Source organism: Camelina sativa, chromosome 10 (genome assembly GCF_000633955.1).
Source record: "Camelina sativa cultivar DH55 chromosome 10, Cs, whole genome shotgun sequence".
NCBI lineage: Eukaryota > Viridiplantae > Streptophyta > Magnoliopsida > Brassicales > Brassicaceae > Camelina > Camelina sativa.
In genome coordinates this window covers 1,106,404-1,131,642 of record NC_025694.1, presented here as the reverse complement: position 1 = coordinate 1,131,642, position 25,239 = coordinate 1,106,404, and the positions used below count along the sequence as shown (strand labels likewise).

Below are 25,239 nucleotides of genomic sequence, written 5' to 3'. Positions count from 1 at the left end.
CAAATTTCTCGGGAAAATAATGATGGATTTTGACTGCTTTTTGTTTTGTTTTGTTTGATTGAATCTTTTTTTAGGAGGTTATGATATGGAGGAGAAAGCTGCTCGAGCATATGATCTTGCTGCACTCAAGTACTGGGGTCCCTCTACTCACACCAATTTCTCTGTAAAACAATTTTTTGCTCTTCCTTTTAATTCTTTTTTCCCCCTTACTTTGTGTTATCTCTTTGACTTTGATGTATTTATAATTTTATAATATACGTTAATTTTATTTTTAAAAGGTGGAGAATTATCAGAAAGAGATTGATGACATGAAGAACATGACTAGACAAGAATATGTTGCGCATTTGAGAAGGAAGAGCAGTGGTTTCTCTAGAGGTGCTTCCATCTACAGAGGAGTCACTAGGTCTTTTACATTACCTTTATTTTTAACTTTATAATATATAGTATATTTAAATGTTCATTGAAATAATATTGACTTTGTGTGTCGTTTATAATAGACATCACCAGCATGGAAGGTGGCAAGCTCGGATTGGTAGAGTTGCCGGAAACAAAGATCTCTACCTCGGAACTTTTGGTAATACTTGCCGACGATTTTGATTGATATCTAAAATCTATTTTTATATATTGCTTGTGTCTCACGGAATGTTTTTTTACGGTATTAGGAACGCAAGAAGAAGCTGCAGAAGCCTACGATGTAGCAGCAATCAAGTTCCGTGGCACAAACGCTGTGACTAACTTTGATATCACGAGGTACGATGTTGAGCGCATAATGTCTAGTAACACACTTCTGTCTGGAGAGTTAGCTCGAAGGAACAACAACAGCGTTGTCGTCTGCAACAATGATGACCAAACCGCTCTAACCGCTGTTGTGGACGGTGGTTCTAAAGCGAGTAGTCCCGAGAGAGTTTTGAGTTTTCCGGCGATATTCGCGTTGCCTCAAGTTGGTCCGAAGATGTTCGGAGCAAATGTTGTCGGAAATATGAGTCCTTGGAGTTCAAACCCTAATGCTGAGCTGAAGACCGTTGCTCTTAGTTTGCCTCAGATGCCTGTTTTCGCTGCTTGGGCTGATTCTTGATTGAATCTAAATGACTAACTCTGGTTTCCTTGGTTTAGTTTGACAAGTGTTTCGGTTTATCTCCGGTTTTACCCGGTTTGGATTAAAATTCGGTTTAGTTTCATCGGTCGGTATAAATAGTATTTGCTTAGGAGCGGTATATGTTTCTTTTGAGTAGTATTCATGTGAAACAGAATGAATCTCTCTATAACATATGATTTTAATGAATCTCCTTTGCTACTTCTTGGCTTTTCTTTACACATATTCATACGTTGGAACGACATGAAATGATTATTACTTAATATAAACTATGCGAGAACTAATATGGTTATTCAGAAAACACGAACATATTAAGTAATTGATTATGATGGCTTTGATAGTTTTGGCAATTGATTAGAATGTTAATAATCTCTATAAAGGATATGGTAAAGAAAATATATAAAGGGAATGTGCATGGAGTTGAAATGACCCATAACTAATAATTAGGTTTCTTGTCACTTTATTTTTTTTTATGTTTGCCTTTGATATACATTGTTCTTTTAAGTACACGGAAATAATAATAAGATGAATGGTAAAATATGAAATGTCTCTCCAATAATGCGATTTTGCTTTATTGACCATATCGTGCCACAACAATCCAACATACCTTCACCACCTCATTTCTAAATTCTCTCCTTTTGTCTCTTTTTCACACCCCACCGTATCAGCTTTTCCCTAAAGTTTCACCATAAATTTAAAATATTCCCTCCATCCATGATATTTAGGGAAATTTTATAAAAATATTTTACATTTGAAACTTTGGAGAATTTATTGCTTTGAAACTCTTTAAGAACGACTTACTATGAAATAAATTATGGGGCAGCAAAATTACTGTTAACCCCATACGTGGGGTAAATGAAGTAAGTGAGAGTGAGTAGTTCAAAGTTGAAACCTTTGATTTTAATTATCTGAACAGTGTGTCATTTCGCACGTGTTTTTCCAGTTTTTCGGACGTGTGGATGGGTTTGATGCAAATTACTGTTTATTGGGCCGTGGACGAGTTTAATTACAAATATGGAAATTTGGGCCACGAGTGTCTTATAAACTCCACATAACGTTCAGCAGTTTTGGGCTTTTGGACTATTTGATTCGAGTTGGGATATTTTTTTGGAAGTTATGTAGGGTTCGAAACATTTTAGTCCACACAGAGTCTATAATCATATTGTTGGGGGATATTGATATTTTTGAATCGAATTAAATGGCACATTAACTACTTCGAAAATGTGACTTTTGTTTGTTATACGAACTAATAATATATGAAGGCAATATGCTTCCACGTTTGATTACTATTGTTGTCACATCTCACATGGGGTTATCGATAGATTTTGACACCAAACTGTGAAACTGATCTTATTAGACAAAATGGTAATTAACGACACCATCTATTATGGTATAATAAATCAGAATAGTGATTTGGATGATTCTTAAACTTCCTTAGTTTGAGAATACTAGTATATTTTTAATTAGTTCTGTTACTAAGATTTTGTTTTGTTTTGTAGTTTAGCTATTTTTTTCAGGTTAGAGTTTTACTTATATATATAATTAATTGGTCCTTCAACAATACGAAAAATATGAGAACAAGACACGGACATGGTTTCACAACCACAATTTCTCTTTTTTTTTTTTTTTTTCTACCTTAGAAATAAATTTCATCAAAATCGTCTCTAAGCCTTTAGAAACCCATATCAACGCATCGTTTCGTTAAAAAAAAAAAAACCCACACCGGCATTGGCCGCTTGAGAGCGGCGGCGGAGGAGAATGGAAGCGGCGGCGATTGTCGTCGATCACTTGTTTCTGACAACGTTCTTAGCCTCTCTGTTCGCGTCTCTGTTTCTTTATCTCTTCTCGAAGCAACGCCGGAGCAGAGAGAATTTGAAACGTAGCGAGAGAACTCAGAGCAGAATCGATGAAACCCTAACGGTGAAATCTGGGGACGGTGTTGGTGTTGATATCATCATTGTTGGTGCTGGTGTCGCCGGTGCTGCCCTCGCTCATACCCTCGGAAAGGTTTGATCTTTTTTCAACTTTTTATTCGTTGGGATGATTAGGTAATGTTTTTTAGTTCAGAAATTGTTTATTAATTATTGAATTGTGTGTTTGAATCTTCTCGAATTGTTTATTAGTTTCTCGTCTTGTATCTCAATCGAATTCTTGCAACACAAGCTATTAGGTTTCCCAAAGATGTGATTTTTTTTCTTTTCTTCTATTGGATAAAGTTTCAAACTTTCGTGTTAATATTTTTGGCGTTCACAAAATCCTCGTGATCCTTATTAATTTACGGGTGAATGGGGTTTTTGCTTGTTGCGGTTTTGGTGGTTTCTAGTTGCGTCACGGAATCAAAGTTAAGTTCTTTTTTGGCGTTTGTGTGTGTGTGTGTAGGAAGGAAGAAGAGTTCACGTTATAGAAAGAGACTTAACAGAACCTGATCGAATTGTCGGTGAATTGCTTCAACCTGGTGGTTACTTGAAGTTAATCGAACTCGGGCTTGAAGGTAAACAACTAAACCTACCAATAAAGATCATATCTTTTACTTTGGATTAGTTATCTTATCTGACTAGTGTGGTTGTTGTAGATTGTGTGAAGGAGATAGATGCGCAGAGAGTTCTTGGTTATGCTCTCTTCAAAGATGGGAAACACACTAAACTCTCTTACCCTTTGGATCAGTTTGATTCGGATGTTGCGGGTCGTAGCTTTCACAATGGGAGATTTGTGCAGAGGATGCGAGAGAAAGCTTCAACACTTCCCAAGTAAAAAGTTTTGATCTTTTGATGCATTTTGAAAGCACACATCTGTTAGTTTCTTAGTGGTTATTGCTGTAGAATTTAATTTGAATGTTTTTATACTTGATCTCAGTGTTCGAATGGAGCAAGGAACTGTAACATCGTTGGTCGAAGAAAACGGAATAATCAAAGGTGTTCAATACAAAACCAAAGATGGCCAAGAGCTTAAATCTTTTGCTCCTCTCACCATTGTATGTGATGGTTGTTTCTCCAACTTGCGTCGCTCTCTCTGCAAACCCAAGGTCTGTAACATTGTTGTTACGATTCGATTTCATCTTCTCTGCTCTGTTTTGTGGTACTAAACTTGATCAATAACACTCTCTAATCAGGTGGAGGTGCCATCGAACTTCGTAGGTCTCGTCTTGGAGAATTGCGAACTCCCGTTTCCAAATCATGGACACGTCGTTCTTGGTGATCCGTCACCTATTTTGTTCTATCCAATCAGCAGCTCAGAAGTCCGTTGCTTGGTCGACGTACCCGGTTCAAAACTTCCTTCACTCGCAAGCGGCGAGATGGCTACTTATCTCAAAACAATGGTCGCACCGCAGGTACCTCCTCAGATCCGTGACGCTTTCATTTCCGCGGTTGAGAAAGGTAACATAAGAACAATGCCGAACCGAAGCATGCCTGCAGACCCTATTCCTACACCAGGAGCTCTACTTCTAGGTGATGCGTTCAACATGCGCCATCCTCTTACTGGAGGTGGTATGACTGTTGCTTTGTCTGATATAGTTATCCTCCGCAATCTACTGCACCCGCTCACGAACTTAACCGACAAAGAATCCTTATCCAAATACATTGAATCATTCTACACGTTGCGTAAACCGGTTGCTTCGACCATCAATACGCTCGCTGGAGCTCTGTACAAAGTGTTTTTGGCATCTCCTGATGATGCTAGAAGCGAAATGCGTCGAGCTTGTTTTGATTATCTTAGCCTCGGAGGGGTGTGTTCGTCTGGACCAGTGGCTTTGCTCTCTGGTTTGAACCCGCGACCTATGAGCCTTGTTCTTCATTTCTTCGCTGTTGCGATTTTCGGGGTTGGTCGTTTGCTTGTACCTCTCCCTTCTGTTAAACGTTTATGGCTCGGAGCTAGACTAATCTCGGTACGTTCTCGTTTCTTGAAACACTAGTTTTTATATCTATGTTAAAAATGTTGAATGTTTTTTGCTTGTGTTGTGAAACAGAGTGCTTCAGGGATTATATTTCCAATAATAAAAGCAGAAGGTGTGAGGCAAATGTTCTTCCCTCGAACTATTCCTGCCATTTACAGAGCTCCTCCTACTCCTTCTTCTCCTCAAAGATGGTTGAACCATAAACTCTGCTCTGAAGATTTCTCCAAGTGTAAGAATAGCTTATTTGCTGTTACCGTTTGAATGAACCGGGTGGTTTGATTTGGTCTTTACGAACTTTTGGTTTGAATTGTGTATCCATCAGCTTAAACAAAATCATCAAGTAAATAAGTATTAAGTACAGTATCTTTGTTAATTGTTATAGAAACATGTGTTTTGCATAACAACGCAACATACAAATTACATCTGTTGATATTTTGCATGTTGCTCCTACTCATAAAAACACAAAACAACAGTTAAGCGGCCCAAATGTCGTATACGTTGAAGTCCATATTCAGAATTTTTTTTTTTTTTGTTATCCAACGCAAAAAACGAGTTTGTTTGTTGGGGCCTGTAACTAACATTGATGGCCTTTACGTTGACATGATCGGTTTCCTTCCTAAGTGAAATGATGTATTCTACTAAAAATTTGAATTTGACAGTCCATGTTGATCTATCTTTATTTACCTATTAACAAACTAGAAAATGACATAATAGATAGATTTGTCAATCACCTTCAACTAAGAAACAAGAGGGAATGGGCGATTTATACGTTTAAGGAGTGGAGCCACAATATTAGCCCAAATCTAAATGCCACAAACCTAACATCCTCATTGCGATGTTGCGTCTCTTTATTACCATCATCATATTGTAATTGTATAGCCTTCCTAGGGGCGGATTAGATTGTTTTCTTTCAGCTTTTTGGGTTAATGTTATATATATAATCTTTTACTGAGTATTTTTTTTTTTCGTTTTACCTTTTAATGAGTTTTTCCAAAAATTACACGTGCAATAGTCATTATTGACACAAATAAAGATATATAATTTGGTAAGACAATGTAATTTGATTTCAGACAGAGAGAACGGAAGAAGAAAAGTAAAAATAAACTTTGGTTATTTTATGTAAGTTGATTAAAAATATGATAATGGTAGAGACATCGGTTTCATTTCTGGCACTCCCATACACAAATAAGTCCCCCACGCACACGCACACGCACCTACGTAACGTCTCCACTCTCCACCATAAATTAAACTCTCTTTCCCCAACTATTTCATCACACATTGCTGTACACCATTAATACCTTTGTTGACATTTTAAACTTCATCGTCCAGTCAATTTAATTCTCTATGTCCCAATTTGATATATGTCCTCCATGGCAAAGTTTCCATTTTAACAATACGTACAGATCATCGCAGAGAAATATAAAATTTTTGATTTTCTTTTCAAACAAGTACAAATTACATCGACACATCGTAGAGAAATTAAGTTACTCAAGTTAATATTGTTCTTTTTTTGAGAAACAGCTTCATAGATTTTGTTTAAGTAACAACAGATTACGAGTTTTAGTAATTTTATGTATAGGCTGAATGACAAGACGTTATTATTTATGCTTTTGACTTTGTATTAGATCATATGGATAATAATTTTTTTTGTATTAGATCATATGGATAATATACGGATAAAGTTGACGACACAATATATGTACGTGCGTAACTTTCATTGACTTCGACAATATAGGTATAGTCATAGACCAAGTATGCAACTTGTTGTTAACAAGTTAACAACACACAAGAAGGACACATCAACGCCTAATTAGTCACTACACAAACATGTAAGCTTCCAAGAAATCACGGTTTTATTTGTGAATCATTACCATTCCGTGTACAATTTGCGTGTTTCATTTCCTCCAACTTGTACGGACATTAAATAACTCAACTTTAAACCTCACATGTTTAGTTTCTTTTGGACAAGAAGATCACTCAATAATTCAAATCTAAAATAAATCTCGAGACCTAATTAATAGTTCAAGAATAGACGCATATAATATGTAATTCTTTAGGATTTGTAGTTCTGATCATATTTACATGGGAAAAAATAAAATGCGTCTAATAGAAATGGATTTTTGACTTCAACCAAAACAATGACCATTTTTATTCAACGTTACCAATTACTATTGTCATAAGAGTCAAATGTACGACATATATAATTGGATAACATTTGAATTTTTTGTCACAATGAAAAGATATCGAGCTGGTTTTTGTTTTTATTTAGAAAGGAGGAAGAGACAAAAGGAGTAATGTAAAGTTGAAGGTGGATGGGCTGAAGAAGGGGTCCTACGATATGGAGGAGGTGAAGCAAACTGGTCCATAGAGTGTCTCTCCTAGGAATTTCTTGAGGATCGGAGTAACGTGAACGTCACGTTAGTTGTCACTCAATTTGAATCGTACCCAGATAGATTGTTAAAATAATAATTCTTGTATACATTGGTAATACTATAAAACCCACTCCATGGAAATTCACATCGTGCCTATTAATTTTGTATAAATTTGTAGACACAAAATGATATATGACACTGTGGGACATATATGCGTTTGGGGCTTTCACGTGCTCATTCTCTTACATCCTTGATCATTCCCACTCTAAATCAATTTCTTAAACAAGTACATTTTTGTTGCTAACAATTTCTATCAAAATAGCTACAAGCACTAATAAACTCTAGTTTCAGTACTATGAAATATGTCATTTGCACAAAAGTAAAACCTCTCTCCACAGATCACTAACGCATTCAAAATTTATGAGTCGTTTAAGTTTATACTCCCTCCGTTTCAAAATATAGGATGTTTTATTGAAAACACGCATATTAAGAAATAATTACTTTTAAAAAGTTTAACCAGTCATAAACAAGTCTGTATAATATATAATATAAATTTAATCTAAAAGTTGCATAGAAAGTTGGAAATATCCTATATTATGAAACAAAAATACTTCTCTAAACATATTATATTATGAAACGGAGGGAGTATTTGTTTGTTCGTTTTCTGCTCTACAAAAAACATTAAATAAAATCTAACACAATTTTTAAATTGTGGAAAATGGAGATCATCTCAATGACTACTTTTTAATTTATAATTAACGACTAATATATGCTTTGGGATTTGCACTCCTTTTGGAATTATACACCAGCTTGTCTTTTACTTGGTGTTGTTAAGCTTAAAGGTCACAAGGTGCATCAAAGAATCAGATCAAAGCAAGGTCGTGTCGGAAGATATACATATGGACCCATTTTTGTTGCATCTCAAGAAAATATAAGGACCCTATTATAATCCTTCGGTGTTCCTTTGTTAATTCTGGTCGAGCTTTTGTTATTTACTACTATGTGCATGCATAATAAAATATATCAAAACTGGTTAATTTTAAGAAGAAAGGAAAAAATATCCATACTATAGTGATTTGGTTTGAAAAATGATACGGTGTCTCAAGCTGAAGAATATTGTCTGGCAAGCTATTAATTCTGACCATGGTTTGACTAAATCGACCAATAAATCAATGAATATCAAACTAAACATACATATATTTGGTAATTCCGGTCGTTCAAATCGTACAAGAGCATTGAATAACATAGTCAAAAGTTTGTCGCCAAATTACTATTAAAAATCTATAAATCATGAACGTCAAAAAGTGAGAGAACGAAGCAACTCTGAAAATTCGTATCTGAAAAAGTTGAGAACAAGAAAAAAAAAATAGAGGACTTCCACTTTCAGCAACTAGGTAGATATTAGTGTTTACATTAAACAAGAAGTATTAGGCGTATAAAAATATACATACATATACATCAGGCCTGATATACATACCTCTCTCTCAATATGGTAACTAAATAACTTCTCATACGTATATTTATACAAAGCATTCGGAAAAGTCAGGTGACTCTGAGCTGTTTCTCACATTTTATTATCTTTATCTTTATATGTATATTGTTTATTTATTTATTTTTGTTAAAAGGTTATGTATATTATTTACTTACTTTTTCGTTCATGTAAGGTTTTTTTATCCATGAAAATAGTAGTCTTTTTCGGAAAAGAATAATATACTCGCTAAGAAAGAAAAGTCAAAAGAAAATGAATAAAATTTTATGTTTCGGTTCAAAATTGTATTAAAACTACAACGAAAACTTTTGGAGGAAATATTTCTATAAGTTTATGAATTCTTCATACAACTGATGTTATATCGTTTTTAATAGATTATATATAAAAATGTAATAAAATAAAATAAAGTGTGGTGATCACAATGAATCGTTTCTATATAACTGATGTTATATCGCTTTATACTATCTTGAATCGGTTAATATTTCATAAGGTGTGGTGATCACAATGAATGCTTACAATGGGACACCCATTAATCAGGGAGCTATAAACTAAGGGCGCGTTTACTGGACGGCCAGTTTAGTAAGTTGGTGAACAATAATAATTGTTGTTCATTTGTATTTTTCTCATTATTATTTTTAACATTTTACCAGGTGGCAATCGTTGAGCCGACATGTGTTTAAAGTTTAAACTGAAAAAACAAGTTGTTAGTTTATGTGATTCGGTATCATAAAATGGATAACATTTTTCAATTTTGGGAAATACAAACCGAGGATGAGAAATGAAAGAATGAGTATGAATTTCACACCTCAAAAAAATAAAAAGTTATTTAATTATTGGCTCGATGTCAACCAGTATTTTTATTTTGCCTAAATAGGTACTTAAGAATTAAAAAATTTAAGTGAGTGGTCATCATTATGCAGAAATAAAAAAAACACGAATTGGACTTGGTAATGTTATGTTCCGACACGTTTCCGGCGAGAACTAACTATTTCATTCGTTCAAAGATTTCATCTCTTTCTTGTTCCCATTACTTTATTAAGACATTTTATACACGTCATCAAGCTTATGCATGGTAATATAATTTGGTTAGAGATTTTTTTTTCCTTCGAATAAAGTTAGAGAAAATCTTATTTTGGAGTTAGCTGTTTCATTTTTTTTCATACGATTATACGTTTGATAAATAAATATATAATGTATACTGGGGCGTATTAACATGATCGCATGCGGGGATGTGTCAAAATCCAAAATTTTGGTATATATTTCAAAAAAATTTCCAAATATTTTTTTTGAAATTTAAATCATTTCTAGTATTTCGCTGTAACCCTGATTTATGTATAAACTAAACATACTACGGTAAGCAATTATTAATTTACAATTTAAAAACTAACAACACACTAAACGATTTTTAGAACGTTTATCATGCCAACTCATCTTTTCACTATTGTCCAAAACCGTATATAGAAAAATGTCGAAACAGGGAAGTTAGTTCTACATGGAAGTTAATTGTGTTGCTAATACTCTTACTCAGAGAAGACTATTAGGTGATAGAAAAATGAAAATACAGCCGACACAGTTCTACAACATGTTTAGATGATCGACCAGCGTGGTGGACCAACATTACAATTAACACGGTCCAAAGAGTCCCCAATTGTAACAATGACAACGATTTCACTATTCCATTTTTCCAATCTTAATTATTATTTTTATTTTATTGCGGATATAGTTTTAGTTAGTAATTATTAACTTTTTTTGGGTAAACAGTTACTTCGTTTTTTTTCTCTTAATTCTGTAAGTCGCATTATATCCCATTTACATGGAGATTTCCTGTCGGTATGGCATCTCATTACTGTTCCTCCCTTTATACTACTCAATATTTTTATTTACTAACCAAAATTATAATAATAATACTATCTGACAGTGATAAGTAAAATAACTTTGAATTCACGTAATCCAAAACTCCTCAAGCTCGATCATAAGCTCTTGAAGTTGAGCTCATCGGAGAGTGTTTGAGGGTCGGTGTGGACGGAAACGCGTGAATTGATTAAAATTCTTAATTAATTAAATACAAAATAATTGAATTAAATAATCCAATATCTGACTGGTCAAATTCCTGTCGTGGGCTAGCATGAAAACTATATAAACACCCACACATGCCTAGAGACCTCTCGATCTTAGCTTACCTACAAACATCACTCACAAACCAATCAAACACAACACCTTTTATTCTCTCTCAAAATCTTGATTTTCATATCTATTTTCTCTCTCTCTCTCTTTCTCCACTTTGTACACCTACTCCCCTCTCTCCCTAGAGCTAAATTAAACAAAATGGGTATCTTGTCAAAGAAAGCTACTTGTAACACTCATGGCCAAGATTCTTCTTATTTTTTGGGTTGGGAAGAGTATGAGAAGAATCCTTACGACGAGATTAAGAACCAAGACGGCATTATCCAAATGGGTCTCGCAGAAAATCAGGTAATTATATAATTGCACTAATCATCAAATGGATACATTCGATAATGTATACAGTATCAAGTATATATCTTACCGTCTTACTTGTTTATCTTGCAGTTATCTTTCGATCTCATTGAGTCATGGCTTGCTAAGAACCCTGACGCAGCAAATTTCCAAAGAGAAGGCCGATCCATCTTTCGGGAATTAGCTCTCTTTCAAGATTATCATGGCCTTCCTTCCTTCAAGAATGTAAGATTATCAACGATCAGACAATTATCATCATGTTTAATGATAATTTACTAAACCGGATTGTTTTGTCTTAAATACTTCTAGGCTATGGCGGATTTTATGTCGGAAAATAGAGGAAACCGAGTTTCTTTCGATCCAAACAAGCTTGTCCTCACAGCTGGTGCTACTCCGGCTAACGAAACTCTAATGTTCTGTCTCGCTGATCGTGGAGATGCTTTTTTGCTCCCTACGCCATATTATCCAGGGTTAGTTAACTTTTTTGTCAAACCCTTGCTTCATTGACAAGTAACAAAAAAAAACTTACGCTAACTAATATACCTTTTTTTTTTTTTTTGCCAAATGCAGATTTGACAGGGATTTGAAATGGAGAACCGAAGCTGAGATTGTACCGATCCAGTGTACTAGTGCAAACGGATTCCGCATCACAAAATCTGCACTTGAAGAAGCCTACGAGCAAGCCCAAAAGCTTAACCTAAAAGTGAAAGGAGTCCTTATAACCAACCCATCTAACCCGTTGGGTACTACAACTACCCGAACCGAACTAAACCATCTTTTGGACTTCATCTCACGTAAGAAGATACATTTGATAAGTGATGAGATCTACTCGGGTACCGTTTTTGCTTCTCCCGGATTCATTAGCGTAATGGAAGTCCTCAAAGACAGAAAGCTCGAAAACACCGATGTTTTTAACCGTGTCCACATCGTGTACAGTTTGTCTAAAGATCTAGGCCTACCTGGTTTTCGCGTTGGCGTGATTTACTCCAACGATGACATTGTTGTCTCTGCAGCGACAAAAATGTCCAGTTTCGGTCTAATCTCTTCCCAAACACAATACCTCTTGTCCGCATTATTATCCGACAAAAACTTCACCAAAAACTACCTCGAAGAGAACCAGATCCGTCTCAAGAACCGACACAAGAAGCTCGTATCGGGTCTAGAGGCAGTCGGGATCGATTGTCTCAAGAGCAACGCCGGACTCTTCTGTTGGGTCGACATGAGACACCTATTGAAATCAAACACGTTCGAAGCTGAGATTGAACTATGGAAAAAGATCGTTTATGAGGTAAAGCTCAATATCTCTCCTGGTTCTTCGTGCCATTGCAACGAACCGGGTTGGTTTAGGGTTTGTTTCGCGAATATGAGCGAAGATACATTAAAGGTTGCGTTGGATAGATTGAAGGAGTTTGTTGATGGACCGTCGTCTACTACAAGAAGTCAAAGTGAACATCTAAGACTAAAGAATTTAAGGAAGATGAAAGTCTCTAATTGGGTTTTCCGGCTATCGTTTCACGACCGTGAACCCGAGCAACGATAGTCTGTTTTTTTTTTTAATTAATTAAAGTGTAATAAGTTTATGCTTTTTGTCATTATTTAAGGGTGATTGTTCGTCAAATATCATTTTTTAAAATCAGAATTTTATGTTTTGATATAGTGTTTAGGGGAAAAAGTTCACTCAGTCCGTACGTGAAAACGGATAATGCAGTAGTGTAGCTTTTTTCTAATGCAGTATAAGGTATTTTCACTTTATAATGATCTTTGGTAAAAACTAATACTCCTTCTGTTTCATAATATATGATGTTTTAAAGGTTTTTGCTTATTTCATAATATAAGATGTTTATAATTTTTGAGGCAACTTTTAGACTACTTTTATATTTTTTTATTATTTATTTTTATGCAGTCTTGTTTCTAATTAGTTAAACTTTTTAAAAGTAAATATTTCTTATTATGTGTGCTTTGGCTGGAACAGTATTTGTCAATATCTTTGTTTCAAATTTACGTCAAAAAGGTGCTACGTGTGTTTTACCGGCGACATTTCTGGTTGAGAAGCCGTAATTTGGGTCCGGCCAATAAATCCGCTCATTAATTATTATGTAATTAATCTACTTCTTTAGTAGTAGACTATGTTCACATTTGTTAATCTTTTGAAACAACTAGGGGAATTCCTTTATTACTCTAGTTGACAAAAGAGATAAATTGGTGCATTTAATAATGATTCTCTAATTGCTTTAATTGGTTTCGAAGTGATCGATTTCGTTTAAATGACTTGTAAGTCAACGAAACCTACCATTGAAGTCAAAAGATGAACCCAAATTATACACTCACAGCCACGTAAACATATCTACATTCTACACAGGTGTGGCGATCTGTTTTTATCGTGTACTAAATTCGAAATAATTTCTAATAATAAATCAAAAGGGATAATTAAATTAAATGTATTTATCAAAATTTGGAGAGGAAATATATTATTTCGAAGTGATCCATAGAGCATTCACATTTTCATTTTATAATCTTTAGACTTAAAAGTTAGCATTAGCAGGTTCACTTAAAGTGTTCCAGTAAATGTTTGGTGGCACCAATAAGACCAACCTCAACTAACTACTTTCTCTAATCAGAAACTAAATCTCTGCCCTGATGTTAGAGTCAAATATTTTAAATAATTTCAACAGTTATTTAATTGGGGGTCTAACGTCATCGGCGTGTACTTTACATGAGTCATGTGTATATTGAGCTAGCGTGGGAATTAATATATTTGGTATAAAGGGGTCAAAAACTTATAAACGACTCGTGGACTGGTCTATGTAATAGACATGTGAAATTTAAAATATATTTTCTTTTCAATTCACATGACTGTTCCTAGTTAAATAGGAAAATAATACAAGGAGCCAAATTGGTGAAACATCTCAATACTCGAGTACGTGAGTATAATAAGGTTATAACAAATATAAGTTATCCTACAAAGGAAATTCTAATGACTAACCGGTAAATAATGCAAGGAGCCAAATAAAAATGAAATTAATAAAAGATGGATGTCTTCAAGAGGTAGTTGTCAAATGTCAAAGTGTCATGTGGGTTGCACATGGCAAAAGAAACACAGAGAACATCTGCTGAGATTTTCTGATTGGTCAGTTCGCAAATATATTCCACCATATATATAAATATTCGACGGACCAACCTTGTATATATAAATGTTTGTCGTATACTTCTCATTGGTGTTGCTAACTTGCTATGTTATGTTCGTGTCCATCTACGCATCCGGGGGCCACATGACCATGGGCCTTGTTTGCTGCCACGTTTCTTCAAGTTACGAATGTATACGAAATTACGAATGTTTTTTTTTTTTTTTTCTTTCTTTGTTTTTTACGAATGTTACTGTTTTTTCCGAAAAGAGGTTTGACGATTTTAATATTTCATCTTCCATCTTCGTATTGCATTGTATATATATTTTGGCAAACCCTTGTATACTAATGAAAACTGGCACAAGAGCTTATTCCTGGAAACTACAGACGGTTGTAACTGTGTTCCGTAATTTTACCTTGTTTTTCAAACTAAAACCGAAATCTAAATCCAGTTTCATATATTATATAGCACCTAAAGAACATTGGGCAGACAACAAATTTCATAGTCACACCTTTGTGTTGGAGACTAATGACATTGTTGTCTTTGTGGAATAGTATATGTTTTGATGTTTGGAACTTTGAGGACAATGACATTATGTTTTTTTCAAAGAGCTTTAAGCTTTTTAGGTTCAGGGGATTTCTCTACATTCTCAACAATTTAAGTATTTTGGCTCGATATTATATTAGTCTCAAAGTTTGGGTTTGATGTAATATCTGCTGATATATATATATATATATATATATATCTACATTGTATATGTGCCCAATTTAATTTCGCATGTATTGGTCACTGGCAAGTTGAAATTCTGTTGTAATAAGGGATGACGATGCACTCAAAAAGTATATATCTTTTTTAAGTAGACAAAATATATTTTGTATCCATATTCCATTAATATGTTCGCATAGCATGAGGATTCGAGGTTGGATATTTTTGAAGACATTCAAAGTTGTTTATATTTCAAAGACAAAAGGCCGAAAGCAATTGTTGTCTCCAACACAAAAGTTTACCAAAGTTTACCTTTATTCATCTTTTCAAATAAAGATTCGATCTTCTTTCTTGGTGAATATGATGACCATCATTTTTAGGATTTTCTCGTTTTTTATTCTTTCATCCTCATCAACATCTAATAATTTGCCATATGTGATGTGGCATACAATAGTAGTATTTTCCCGACTTCCCGTTGATCTACCCAGAGAACGTAACGCTTACAGAGTTTGGTAAAGCCAGCGAATGAGCCTAGTCTCTCAGTCTCAGTTCCCCACATTGTACACAAACATTATAAAAAACAAAGATAGGCCAATGGAGAAGTGTTAAGGGCCTAAAAGCCCATGAAATATATATAGCCTTCACAATGACGAAGTTTGAGCCTTTTTATAAACTTCTTTTGTCTGCGACTAAACTTTACCCATTTTCATAATAAACTTTTAAATCCAAAAGGTTTCAATGGTACATTACATACACTGATACACGTAGGTCTATATTTTGTGGGTGTGTGACCAAGTCGATGCGGAAAGAAGTGAGCGAAACCAGAAGCATGTGATATTTTTATTTGTCTTCTTTGGCGATAAAAGCAAATTGGTGGGAAAAAATTGTAATTGATTTGTTGGGTATACGTCCATTTCAAGCATTGCATCATCATTGGTCACACTTCATGCACTTAAATCACATGTATGTTTCATGGGAATTTATGTGTACTTTTGTAACAAAACGATATATGGACAGAAAGTATACATAGTGGAAAACATCATCTAAGAGAAATTATTGGACATAACTTATTCGTAAGTAAGATTATGTATGTTCTTCGTTTTGGTCTTTTGTCCGAAAAAAAAATTATTGGGCCAAAGCCTAAAACTTATGAGATAACCCAACAATATTCGGCTTAACAAACCGATTAGCTCGAGTATTTTATTTTACTTTAATAGCTAACCAAATGGTACATAAATCTGTTACCAAAAAAAAAAAAATTGTTACCGACAAAAATCATAAATTGTAGTAGGCGTTAGTGTAACGACAGTAATAAGTAAACATTTAACAAATAATTAAAAGTGATAAGGATTTGACTTTGGTTACAAACTACACAATATGATGACGAGCTAAACTAGCGTTCATATGAAAATTATAAAATTTACATATTTATGTTTTAGATCCAACGACTCCCCCAAATAAAGTTTGAAAACTATGTGTTGACTTTGGGGATACATTAGTCACACTATTGTTTCACAAAGAGATTTTATATCAAAGTCTCCTTTTCTTTCGTTTGTGGTCAACTACTTTTTGACTTTATGGTATGTTATGATTTTTATTGGTTTCCTACTCACTACTACTACATACACAAAATATTAGTATCATGATTTTTTTTTGGGGTCAAAACAATATTAAGATTGAAGCTAACATAACAACGCCAAATTTACTATTATTCATGGAGTTATTACTAATACATCAAAACTATCGCTGTTATTTAGGATAATTGTCGTAAATACCACTAAAATTGGTTTTTAATCCAAAAATACCACAATTTTGTTTTTTCCAAAAATACTACTAATAGGTAATTTTTTCCAAAAATACCACATAGTTGAATTAAAGTTCTAATCCCTAAATTCTAAATATTAAACCCTACCCCTAAAAACTATACCCTAAAACTAAATGTGTCAACCCAAACCTAAAAAAAAAATTTACATCTTTAAAAATCAATTTTTGTGTTTGTGGTAATTTTGGGAAAAAAAAAATTATGGTATTTTTGAAAAAAAAAAAACTAAAATGTGGTATTTTTGGAAAAAAAAATTAGTGGTATTTAAAGGAATTTCTCTCCTATTTATGTATGTCATCTTTGCAAAATTATTTGTGATCCTTAATTATTAGGTCTGATTCCTTATGTTTAACTCCTAGTCCTAGGATTCCCATTCTTTCAGCATCACCTTGAGCTCTTTATTACGATTTACGAGAGCATGAATGCACCTTTTCGCATAAATAATGACCAATGATAAGTGAAATTAAACATTTAAAATAAAGAAATATAATAAAACGGTACTATCATTTATTCAAAGCAATTAACTTTCTGTAATACACTCCTAGGGTTTTGGTTCTTTTACGCCTTCAATAATTAAGAGACAACACAACACACAGCCCCGGCTCATACCTACGGCGGGAGGGGCAATGGCCAGGGGACAAAAATTTTTTTTTGCAAAAAACATTAAGGAAATGGGGACCAGAAAAAAAAGAAAAAAAAAATTATGTTGATAAGAGTCCTAAAAAATTGTATGCCTAGGGACAAATTTTTTTTTAAGACGGGGCTGACAACACACACACACAAAAACATGATCCAACCTAAGTACGTTGGCATCATAAATATGTATATAATAAAGATCTAATATAATCAAAATCTTCTATTCAATATCGTATAGAGGATAATCAACGAAGGAGCTAATATCATGATCCAAGCAGTTGTTGTTCAGCATCTCGGTTCCATGAAGCCCGATTGCTTGTGTGTTGTTTTTGTTGGCTATCTCATTGAATAACTCATCTTGGAGATTCTCAAACCCGGTCATAAAGAACATATCGTGTTGATCACTTTGATTGACGGAGTAGTTGGACATCTGCAAATAGGAATTAAAACAGGTGCTACTACTACTACTCATGGAGTTCAGTGATGGGGATGAATGATGATGATGATATGATGAAGCAGCTGCGTCATGATCAATATCAAACAGAACCTTGTTTGGTTCCCAAGAAAATGATTCCAATATCGGATTCTTGATCATGCTTTGTTCTTCTATGGCGAAGGATGTTATTGATGGATCCACCACCTGATCATATAATGTTTGGTTCGATTCAGTGTTCTCGTCATGAAGTATTGGGATCTGGTTTTGACTCGATAATGATGATGATGTTGTTCCACGCTCGAATTTGACATTAAGTTGTTGATGAAATGCCTTTTCTTGCTTGCTCAATAGCTTCTTCTTCAGCCTCGTGTTCCAATAGTTTTTGATATCATTGTCTGTTCTTCCCGGTAATTGTGAAGCAATAATAGTCCACCTTAATCAACAAAATTTTAAAATAACAACACCAATTATTTTTTCTGATCATAAAATTTGAAATAACATGTTATAGTGTGATAAGAAGGAAATTTAGATAATAAACCTGCTCCCAATAGTAATGTAAAGGCTGCAGATGATGTAATCTTCTTCATCGGTGAAGCCTCCATGCTTCAAGTTAGGCCTCAAGTAATTAAGCCATCTCAAACGACAACTCTTTCCGCACCTCTTAATCCCTTTCATCAATATGTAAAATTCTTAGTATTATGTGTCAAAACTATATATGAAAAATCAAAATCTAACAAATGAATTTTAAAGGATACCAATTCTCTGAGGGAGGGATATCCAATTGTTGCCGGTGCCGTGTTTTTCGATGTAAGACTTAAGGATGGCATCTTCCTCCGGCGACCATGGCCCTTTCTTCACCGCCGTCTTGTCACAGCACGGTGCTCTTCCCATTCTCTTTTTGATCTTTCACTTTTAAATCTTTGGATAAATTGTTTATTCCCCTTCCTCTCAATCTTGTTCTCTAGGTATTTTATCTTCTATAGTCTCTCTCCATCTATATGTTATAATGTTATATATATGAGAAACTTAGCTTAGTGAACAATATTGACAAGTGGGTTTCTGTCTGTACGTATACGTATGTATATAGAGTATGACAGTATGTATATGGTGAGAAAAAGGGCATGATATCATCAGTAGAAGAATCAGTCCTAAACATTCACATAAATGTGAATATGACTAAGAAATATTTTAATGATGCAAATTTTACAAAAGTAATAATATTTTATAAATAGTTCTATACTGAAAAGGGAGGAAATATAATAAAGATGACAACAAATGGTTTTGTTGTTTGTCCGTGCGTGTGGTTCATTCAGCTTATAGGGTTTTGGACAAAACCTATTCATCTTTTTTGGACTACGTTTCATTATATATGTAATTATGGATTATATTGAAACCAGGCCATCATCTATACGCTTCTAGATGGAAAAACAAATGGCTGACTTGACCTGAGAGACTGAGACTCAGAGAATTAGTCCTGAAATTTTGAAAAAAAAAAATTACATTCTTTATTCCAGTTTACAAAAAGTAACACAAGAAGAAAAGAAAATACGAGCAAACAGAGAAAAAATGTTTTAATGAAACCCCCTTTTTCAACGCGCTAACGAGGAATCGGTCTTCTTGGTATGACGATCGAGTACAAATATTTTAACGTCCGTTTAAATTTATATATAAACTATGTGTTAAACCTTTGCCCAAAAAACAAAAAAAAATTATGTGTTAAACCCACAAAAGAGTGTTCATTATTATCCTTAATAGTATAGATAATTATATCAATCACTCTCATACATATAAAACTATATTCTTTTAGTACAGTAAAACTTTTATAAATTAATAATGTTGGGACCATAAAAATCTATAAATTTATAGAAGTTTTAATTTCTCCATAAATTAACAATTATTCATTTATAGAAAGGCTTTCCTAATTAGGTAAAACAAAATTATAAAATAAGATTTCATCATTATAACTAATATTTTTATAAAATCAATTACAAGAAAATTAACAATTATCATGTTTTGAATATAACACTTAAAGATTTTTTATATAGTAAAAATATTAAAAATGAACTCTAATAAAAATTAATGGGATCATATAGTTACAAATCATTTTCAAAAAAATTATTATCTTATTATATTATCGAATTGTGTCCAAAATTACACTAGGAAAAATTTATTACTCCCTCTGGGTTTTTTATTTAACATTCTAGAATAAAAATTTTGTTTTCCAATACTTGTCGTTTTAGGTTTTCAATGCATATGTTTGGTAAAAATATCAATTTTATTCCAACTATTTTAATAATTTGACCAATAAAAAAATTAGAAAATGTATTAAAAAAATAAATATAATAGAATATTGATCTATTTTCTTAATTTGTGTGCAAACCTCTAAAACGACAAGTAAAAAAAACCGGATGAAATAATTTATAAAGATTATTAAATTACCGAGTATTAATTTATAAAAGTTCTACTGTAGTTAACCGATTTTTGGAAGCCCAAAAACGAAATTATTATCAATTTGATTATGTCTACTCTCTACATATGAAAAAAAAAATGAATAAGACAAATTAAGCAAGTTAAACTTTTGAATTGTTGACTTCATTATTTAAACTCTCTTTTTACTAGTCCACGAGACAATTCTTGGATAAGGTCTTTAAGACCATATCAATACTTTTATAAGTTTATTTATAGATTAATTTAACGATTGATAAAGAATGTTCGTTGGTTTTTCTTCATTCTCAAAAGGAAATCGAAAATTAAGTAGATAAGTGTTATACTGTTATGTAAAAGATAATATCGTTGACAAAAAGATCTCTTACAATTTTTAGCTGTCGAAAAAGCCTTTAAAGTCACGGTCTATTTAAAAGCTCAGCCCATATTGGCATACGCCGGTCCATTTATGAGCCCAAAAAGGCGATATCTTACGCGCCTAGATAAAGCAAATAATAACAGTTGCCATACACTGTTATTTACACAAAAAGACTAAAAATATTCGTAACGAATAATTCGATAAGGCAATGTATGCCATATAAGTAGAAACTTCAATGCGCCGATTTAATACATATGCGCAAATAGATATGATGAATTATCCTCGTTTCCATATTTGTTACACTTTTAAATTCATTTTTCTTTATCTTCTTCGATTTTTATCTTGGTAGATAATCATTCCCTTCAAAGATAATATTTTGTAATTAATTCTCTCCTTCTCAATGTAATTCTCCCTTTCTCTCTCGTTCCCTTATATATAACACGATAGTTTTGCCTTGTCTCCTTATCACTTACAATCGTTTTAACTCTCTCTAAAGAAACTAATCTCCTTTTTACTATTGTTTGAGATGGCCCAGATGACAATGAACGTCGAGAAGAAGGTCGAAGCTAACGTGACGGTGACCCCTGATGGTGGGAAAAGGGCTTACGTCACTTTCCTTGCCGGAAACAAAGACTACTGGATGGGTGTGGTTGGTCTAGCTAAAGGACTTCGCAAGGTGAAATCGGCTTATCCTCTTGTTGTGGCGATTCTCCCTGACGTGCCTGAGGAACACCGTCAAATCCTGGTGGCTCAAGGATGCATTATCCGTGAGATCAAACCGGTCTATCCGCCGGAAAACAAAGCCGGTTATTCCATGGCGTATTATGTTATCAACTACTCCAAGCTTCGTATTTGGGAGGTAAAAATCTTACTTAACATATATTTAAAATCATGACAACGCCTAGTACGTGTCGAATAATACTAGTAAGAAAATGTTTTTGCCATATTACTAATGACTTATAAACATATATGCTATATGCAGTTTGTTGAGTATGAGAAGATGATATATCTAGATGGGGACATACAAGTGTTCAGTAACATCGATCATCTGTTCGATACTCCTCGTGGCTACTTGTATGCCGTCAAAGATTGCTTTTGTGAGGTATCTTGGTCCAAAACTCCTCAATACAAGATCGGCTACTGCCAACAGTCGCCTGAAAAAGTGACATGGCCTGTCGAAAGCTAGGGGTGGGCAAAATACCCGCACCCGATACCCGAACCCGAACCCGTACCCGAAGTAAGCAATTCGGGTCGGGTATAAATCATCCAAATTATCTAATCGGATGTTCATATTAAACAAAACGGGTACCCGAACCCGATCGGGTATACCCGAACACTCGATTAAACACCCGAAAGCATCCATAAGATCATAACATTCCCGATTTCTTGTTTCTCTTGATTCTCGACTTGCCATATACCGATTTTTGTGATATTCAAACCAACCAGAAAATCCCCCAATTTAACAAACTGGAAACCCTAAAAGAATCATTCTCATCGTTCCCCAACTCTCCTCCATCTTAGATCTCAAAGCAAATCAGGTAAATCACCTTTTTCATCGATTTTATCAAATAACTTAACACAGAAACTAACAATATGAATTTAATTTAAGCTATTTAAATTCTTTATTACGAGTATTGTGTTGTAGTCTAGTATCAGTTATATTTAAATTCATGCTTGTGTGTGTGTCTATGTTTTTTTGCTTGATAGATTCATCATCAACTCCACGAGAATTAATTTAAAGTGTTGGAGTGGGTTTCTTCCATTTCATTGCTTGTGTGTATGAGTGTATATGTGTTTCTTTTGTACTTTATTTATTTTTGGCCTCAATTCTGAATTTGTTTTAGTAGTGGAGTCAACGAACAGTTAATTAGTCTGAGTTATAATAATTAGAAGCATGATTAAAACTGGATACACATTATGCTTTTGTTTAAGAATTCTGATTTAGTATGTTTTTTTATTTCTAGATGGATTCATCATCATCTCCGAACCAAGATGCTAGAGATAATGAAGAACATGAGCAAGAAGAAGAGGAAATGACTCTAGCTCAGGATCGAAGGGGCAAAAGGAAACATACACAAGAAAATGGAGCTACTTCTGAACAACCTAAAGAAAAGAAGATAATCCCCCCAAGGTCAAATGTATGGGATCATTTCACAAGAAAACAAGACCGTAACAAGTGTGTTTGTCACTATTGCAAGAAAGAATACTCATGTCCATCAAAGTCAGGGACTAAAAACTTGTGGAATTATTTCATATCTGTAAGTCATACAAGGCATGGCAAGAAAAAGAAGATAAGGCTCAGCAAGTTATTAATATGCAAGAGAATTTTCAGAGTGGAAAAGTGTCTGAGAAGATTTTCAGAGAAGCATCAAATGAGATGCTTGTGATAGGAGAGTTGCCATTGGCTTTCATTGAATGCATGGCTTGGAAACACTTTTGTGACACGGTAATCAATTTTTTTTTTAATCCTTTTTTTTTATCTACTTATTTTTTTGTATCTTACTTAATAGAAGTATGTTTCTCTATGTATATCATCAAAGTAAACTTGTACAAACCTCACTCAAGAAGAACAGCAACAAGAGACATTGTTCACATTTATGTTGATAGGAAGGCTACTATGAAACAATGGTTCCTAACTAACAAGCAAAGAGTCTCACTTACAACAGATATTTGGAAGTGTGAGATCACTGGTAATGTTTATTTTAATCAGTAGCTTGTTTCATTTTTTTTTAGACTTGTTTATTGTGTTATTTGGCTGAATCTTTCTTTCTCTTTTTAGGTTCAAGTTATATGGTTATAACAGCACATTACATTGATGCTCACTGGCGGTTAAAGAAGCTGATCGTAGGGTTCAAATATGTCACAGATCATAAAGGTATTACCATTGCTAAAGTCCTTCTTGAATGCTTAGCTGACTGGGGAATAGAGAAGGTATTATGTGTCATTGTGGACAATGCAACAGCTAATAGTAATGCATTGTCAACGTTTGAATCCAACTTCCCTTTGATATCTGATGATTCTTTAGTGATGAAAGGGGATTTTTTTACATATGAGATGTGCTGGTCATATTATTAATTTGATTGTGAGGGACGGATTGGATAAAATAGATGATAGTGTGGCTGCAATCCATAATGCTATATTATATTTTAGATCAGGAGGCAGAAGGCAAGATGCATTTGATCTTAAGGTAGAATCTAGTAGGATGACAAGGGGCTTTTTGCCATTAGATGTAACAACTAGATGGAATTCCACATATTTGATGTTGTCAAGGGCATTTAAGTACAAGGAAGCTTTTGATAAGATGGAGCTTGAAGACAAACTGTACAATGATCATTTCATGGAGGTTATAGGTGGTAAAAACGGATTGGACCTCCTTCAATGGCTGATTGGCATGCAGTTCAAAGGCTAAATAAGTTCCTAAACATTTTTTACGATTCCACATTGGTAGTCTCAGCTTCTACAACTCTGAATGCACACAAGTGTTAGGGTGAGATAGTGAACATAGCATCAGAGCTTCAATTGCTTTGTAACAACTCTGATAGTGATCTGAGGGTGAAAGCTCAAGAAATGTTTAAGAAATTTGATAAGTATTGGGATGGCTTGAAGAACATCAACAAGATGTTGGTAATAGTTACTGTCTTTGATCCAAGAAAGAAGATGCAGTTTGCAAAAATGTGTTTTGACGAGTTGTATGGAGAAGACTCTACACAGTCTAAGGGGTTGTATGAGTCAGTTCTTGTCATTCTAGAGAGTATGTTCAAAGAGTATAGCGAAAGATATGGTAAAAAGGAAAATGTCCAATCATCTCAGTCTACTCAAGATTTCCAAGCAAATAGAATGGATGGCGTTGATAATGATCTTGGTTACCGTAGGCATAAGATTGAGCATCGGTACAATACTTTGCTAAAAGAGATTGGTGTTAGAGACAAAAATGAGTTGGATTCATATCTCAATGACAAAGTAGAGAACCCTGCAGTGATGCTTGGAATGGAGTATGATGTACTCTCTTGGTGGAAAATAAACAGTTGCAAGTATTCCATTTTGTCAGAGATTGCTAGAGATTTATTTGCTATACAAGTGTCTTCTGTTGCATCTGAGAGCACTAGTGGGAGGATAATAAACCCATATAGGAGTTGTCTAACTCACTATATGGTTGAGGTTTTGATGTGTACAGAACAATGGATGAAACAAGATATTAAAATTGAATCAAAAGTGCTTACCAATGCACAAATACTTGATGAATTCGAATATGAAGATCAACTTGAGAAAGGTGTGTATCTTTGTTCTTTAATTTTTTTTCCTTCTATTTTACTTAATATTTACAATCTGTGTTTATTCATTATATTTTCAGATTTTGCAACCCTGACCATGACATCACAAGAAAAGTAAGACA

The 25,239-nt window shown here is 34.0% G+C and overlaps 4 protein-coding genes, 1 long non-coding RNA gene and 1 pseudogene across 5 annotated transcripts in view; 5 read left to right on the top strand and 1 right to left on the bottom strand.

Annotated features, from left to right (window-relative positions):
* The window catches only part of LOC104716347 (AP2-like ethylene-responsive transcription factor ANT), a 2,877-nt gene extending 1,583 nt beyond the window's left edge, over window positions 1-1,294 (top strand). Inside the window, exons 4-7 of the mRNA XM_010433732.2 lie at window positions 66-163; window positions 279-403; window positions 498-574; window positions 663-1,294. Coding sequence (XP_010432034.1) covers window positions 66-163; window positions 279-403; window positions 498-574; window positions 663-1,075 — 713 coding nt within the window. The 3' untranslated portion in view covers window positions 1,076-1,294. The remainder of the gene's footprint in view (window positions 1-65; window positions 164-278; window positions 404-497; window positions 575-662) is intronic.
* Window positions 2,693-5,358, top strand: LOC104716345 (squalene epoxidase 3). Its single transcript, XM_010433731.2, has 6 exons — window positions 2,693-3,100; window positions 3,473-3,584; window positions 3,666-3,840; window positions 3,947-4,115; window positions 4,203-4,976; window positions 5,058-5,358. The coding sequence occupies exons 1-6, from the start codon at window positions 2,852-2,854 to the stop codon at window positions 5,244-5,246; spliced, it is 1,668 nt and encodes a 555-aa protein (XP_010432033.1). The 5' UTR covers window positions 2,693-2,851; the 3' UTR covers window positions 5,247-5,358.
* Window positions 11,036-12,973, top strand: LOC104716344 (1-aminocyclopropane-1-carboxylate synthase 8-like). The gene is made up of 4 exons (XM_010433730.1): window positions 11,036-11,318; window positions 11,415-11,546; window positions 11,631-11,791; window positions 11,892-12,973. The coding sequence occupies exons 1-4, from the start codon at window positions 11,172-11,174 to the stop codon at window positions 12,859-12,861; spliced, it is 1,410 nt and encodes a 469-aa protein (XP_010432032.1). The 5' UTR covers window positions 11,036-11,171; the 3' UTR covers window positions 12,862-12,973.
* LOC104716343 (transcription factor MYB36-like) lies at window positions 17,663-19,000 on the bottom strand. Its single transcript, XM_010433729.1, has 3 exons — window positions 18,799-19,000; window positions 18,582-18,711; window positions 17,663-18,476 (listed from the first exon to the last, which is right to left on the bottom strand). Exons 1-3 carry the CDS (start codon window positions 18,932-18,934, stop codon window positions 17,828-17,830), a joined length of 915 nt encoding a protein of 304 aa, XP_010432031.1. The 5' UTR covers window positions 18,935-19,000; the 3' UTR covers window positions 17,663-17,827.
* Window positions 21,373-25,239, top strand: part of LOC104719932 — an 11,387-nt pseudogene continuing 7,520 nt past the window's right edge.
* LOC104716342 lies at window positions 23,186-24,555 on the top strand. Its single transcript, XR_756022.2, has 3 exons — window positions 23,186-23,292; window positions 23,387-23,536; window positions 23,626-24,555. It is a non-coding gene; the product is annotated as an uncharacterized LOC104716342 (long non-coding RNA).

What these genes read in the sequence shown, in the direction of transcription:
- LOC104716345 (XM_010433731.2), top strand. Translation starts at nt 2,852, where the DNA reads ATGGAAGCGGCGGCGATTGTCGTCGATCACTTGTTTCTGACAACGTTC. An exon ending in TCGCTCATACCCTCGGAAAG is followed by an intron (nt 3,101 to 3,472) that starts GTTTGATCTTTT and finishes GTGTGTGTGTAG; the next exon opens with GAAGGAAGAAGAGTTCACGT. An exon ending in GCTCTCTCTGCAAACCCAAG is followed by an intron (nt 4,116 to 4,202) that starts GTCTGTAACATT and finishes CTCTCTAATCAG; the next exon opens with GTGGAGGTGCCATCGAACTT.
- LOC104716344 (XM_010433730.1), top strand. Translation starts at nt 11,172, where the DNA reads ATGGGTATCTTGTCAAAGAAAGCTACTTGTAACACTCATGGCCAAGAT. An exon ending in TGGGTCTCGCAGAAAATCAG is followed by an intron (nt 11,319 to 11,414) that starts GTAATTATATAA and finishes TTTATCTTGCAG; the next exon opens with TTATCTTTCGATCTCATTGA. An exon ending in GCCTTCCTTCCTTCAAGAAT is followed by an intron (nt 11,547 to 11,630) that starts GTAAGATTATCA and finishes AAATACTTCTAG; the next exon opens with GCTATGGCGGATTTTATGTC.
- LOC104716343 (XM_010433729.1), bottom strand. Translation starts at nt 18,934, where the DNA reads ATGGGAAGAGCACCGTGCTGTGACAAGACGGCGGTGAAGAAAGGGCCA. An exon ending in ATCCCTCCCTCAGAGAATTG is followed by an intron (nt 18,712 to 18,798) that starts GTATCCTTTAAA and finishes TATTGATGAAAG; the next exon opens with GGATTAAGAGGTGCGGAAAG. An exon ending in TACATTACTATTGGGAGCAG is followed by an intron (nt 18,477 to 18,581) that starts GTTTATTATCTA and finishes TTGTTGATTAAG; the next exon opens with GTGGACTATTATTGCTTCAC.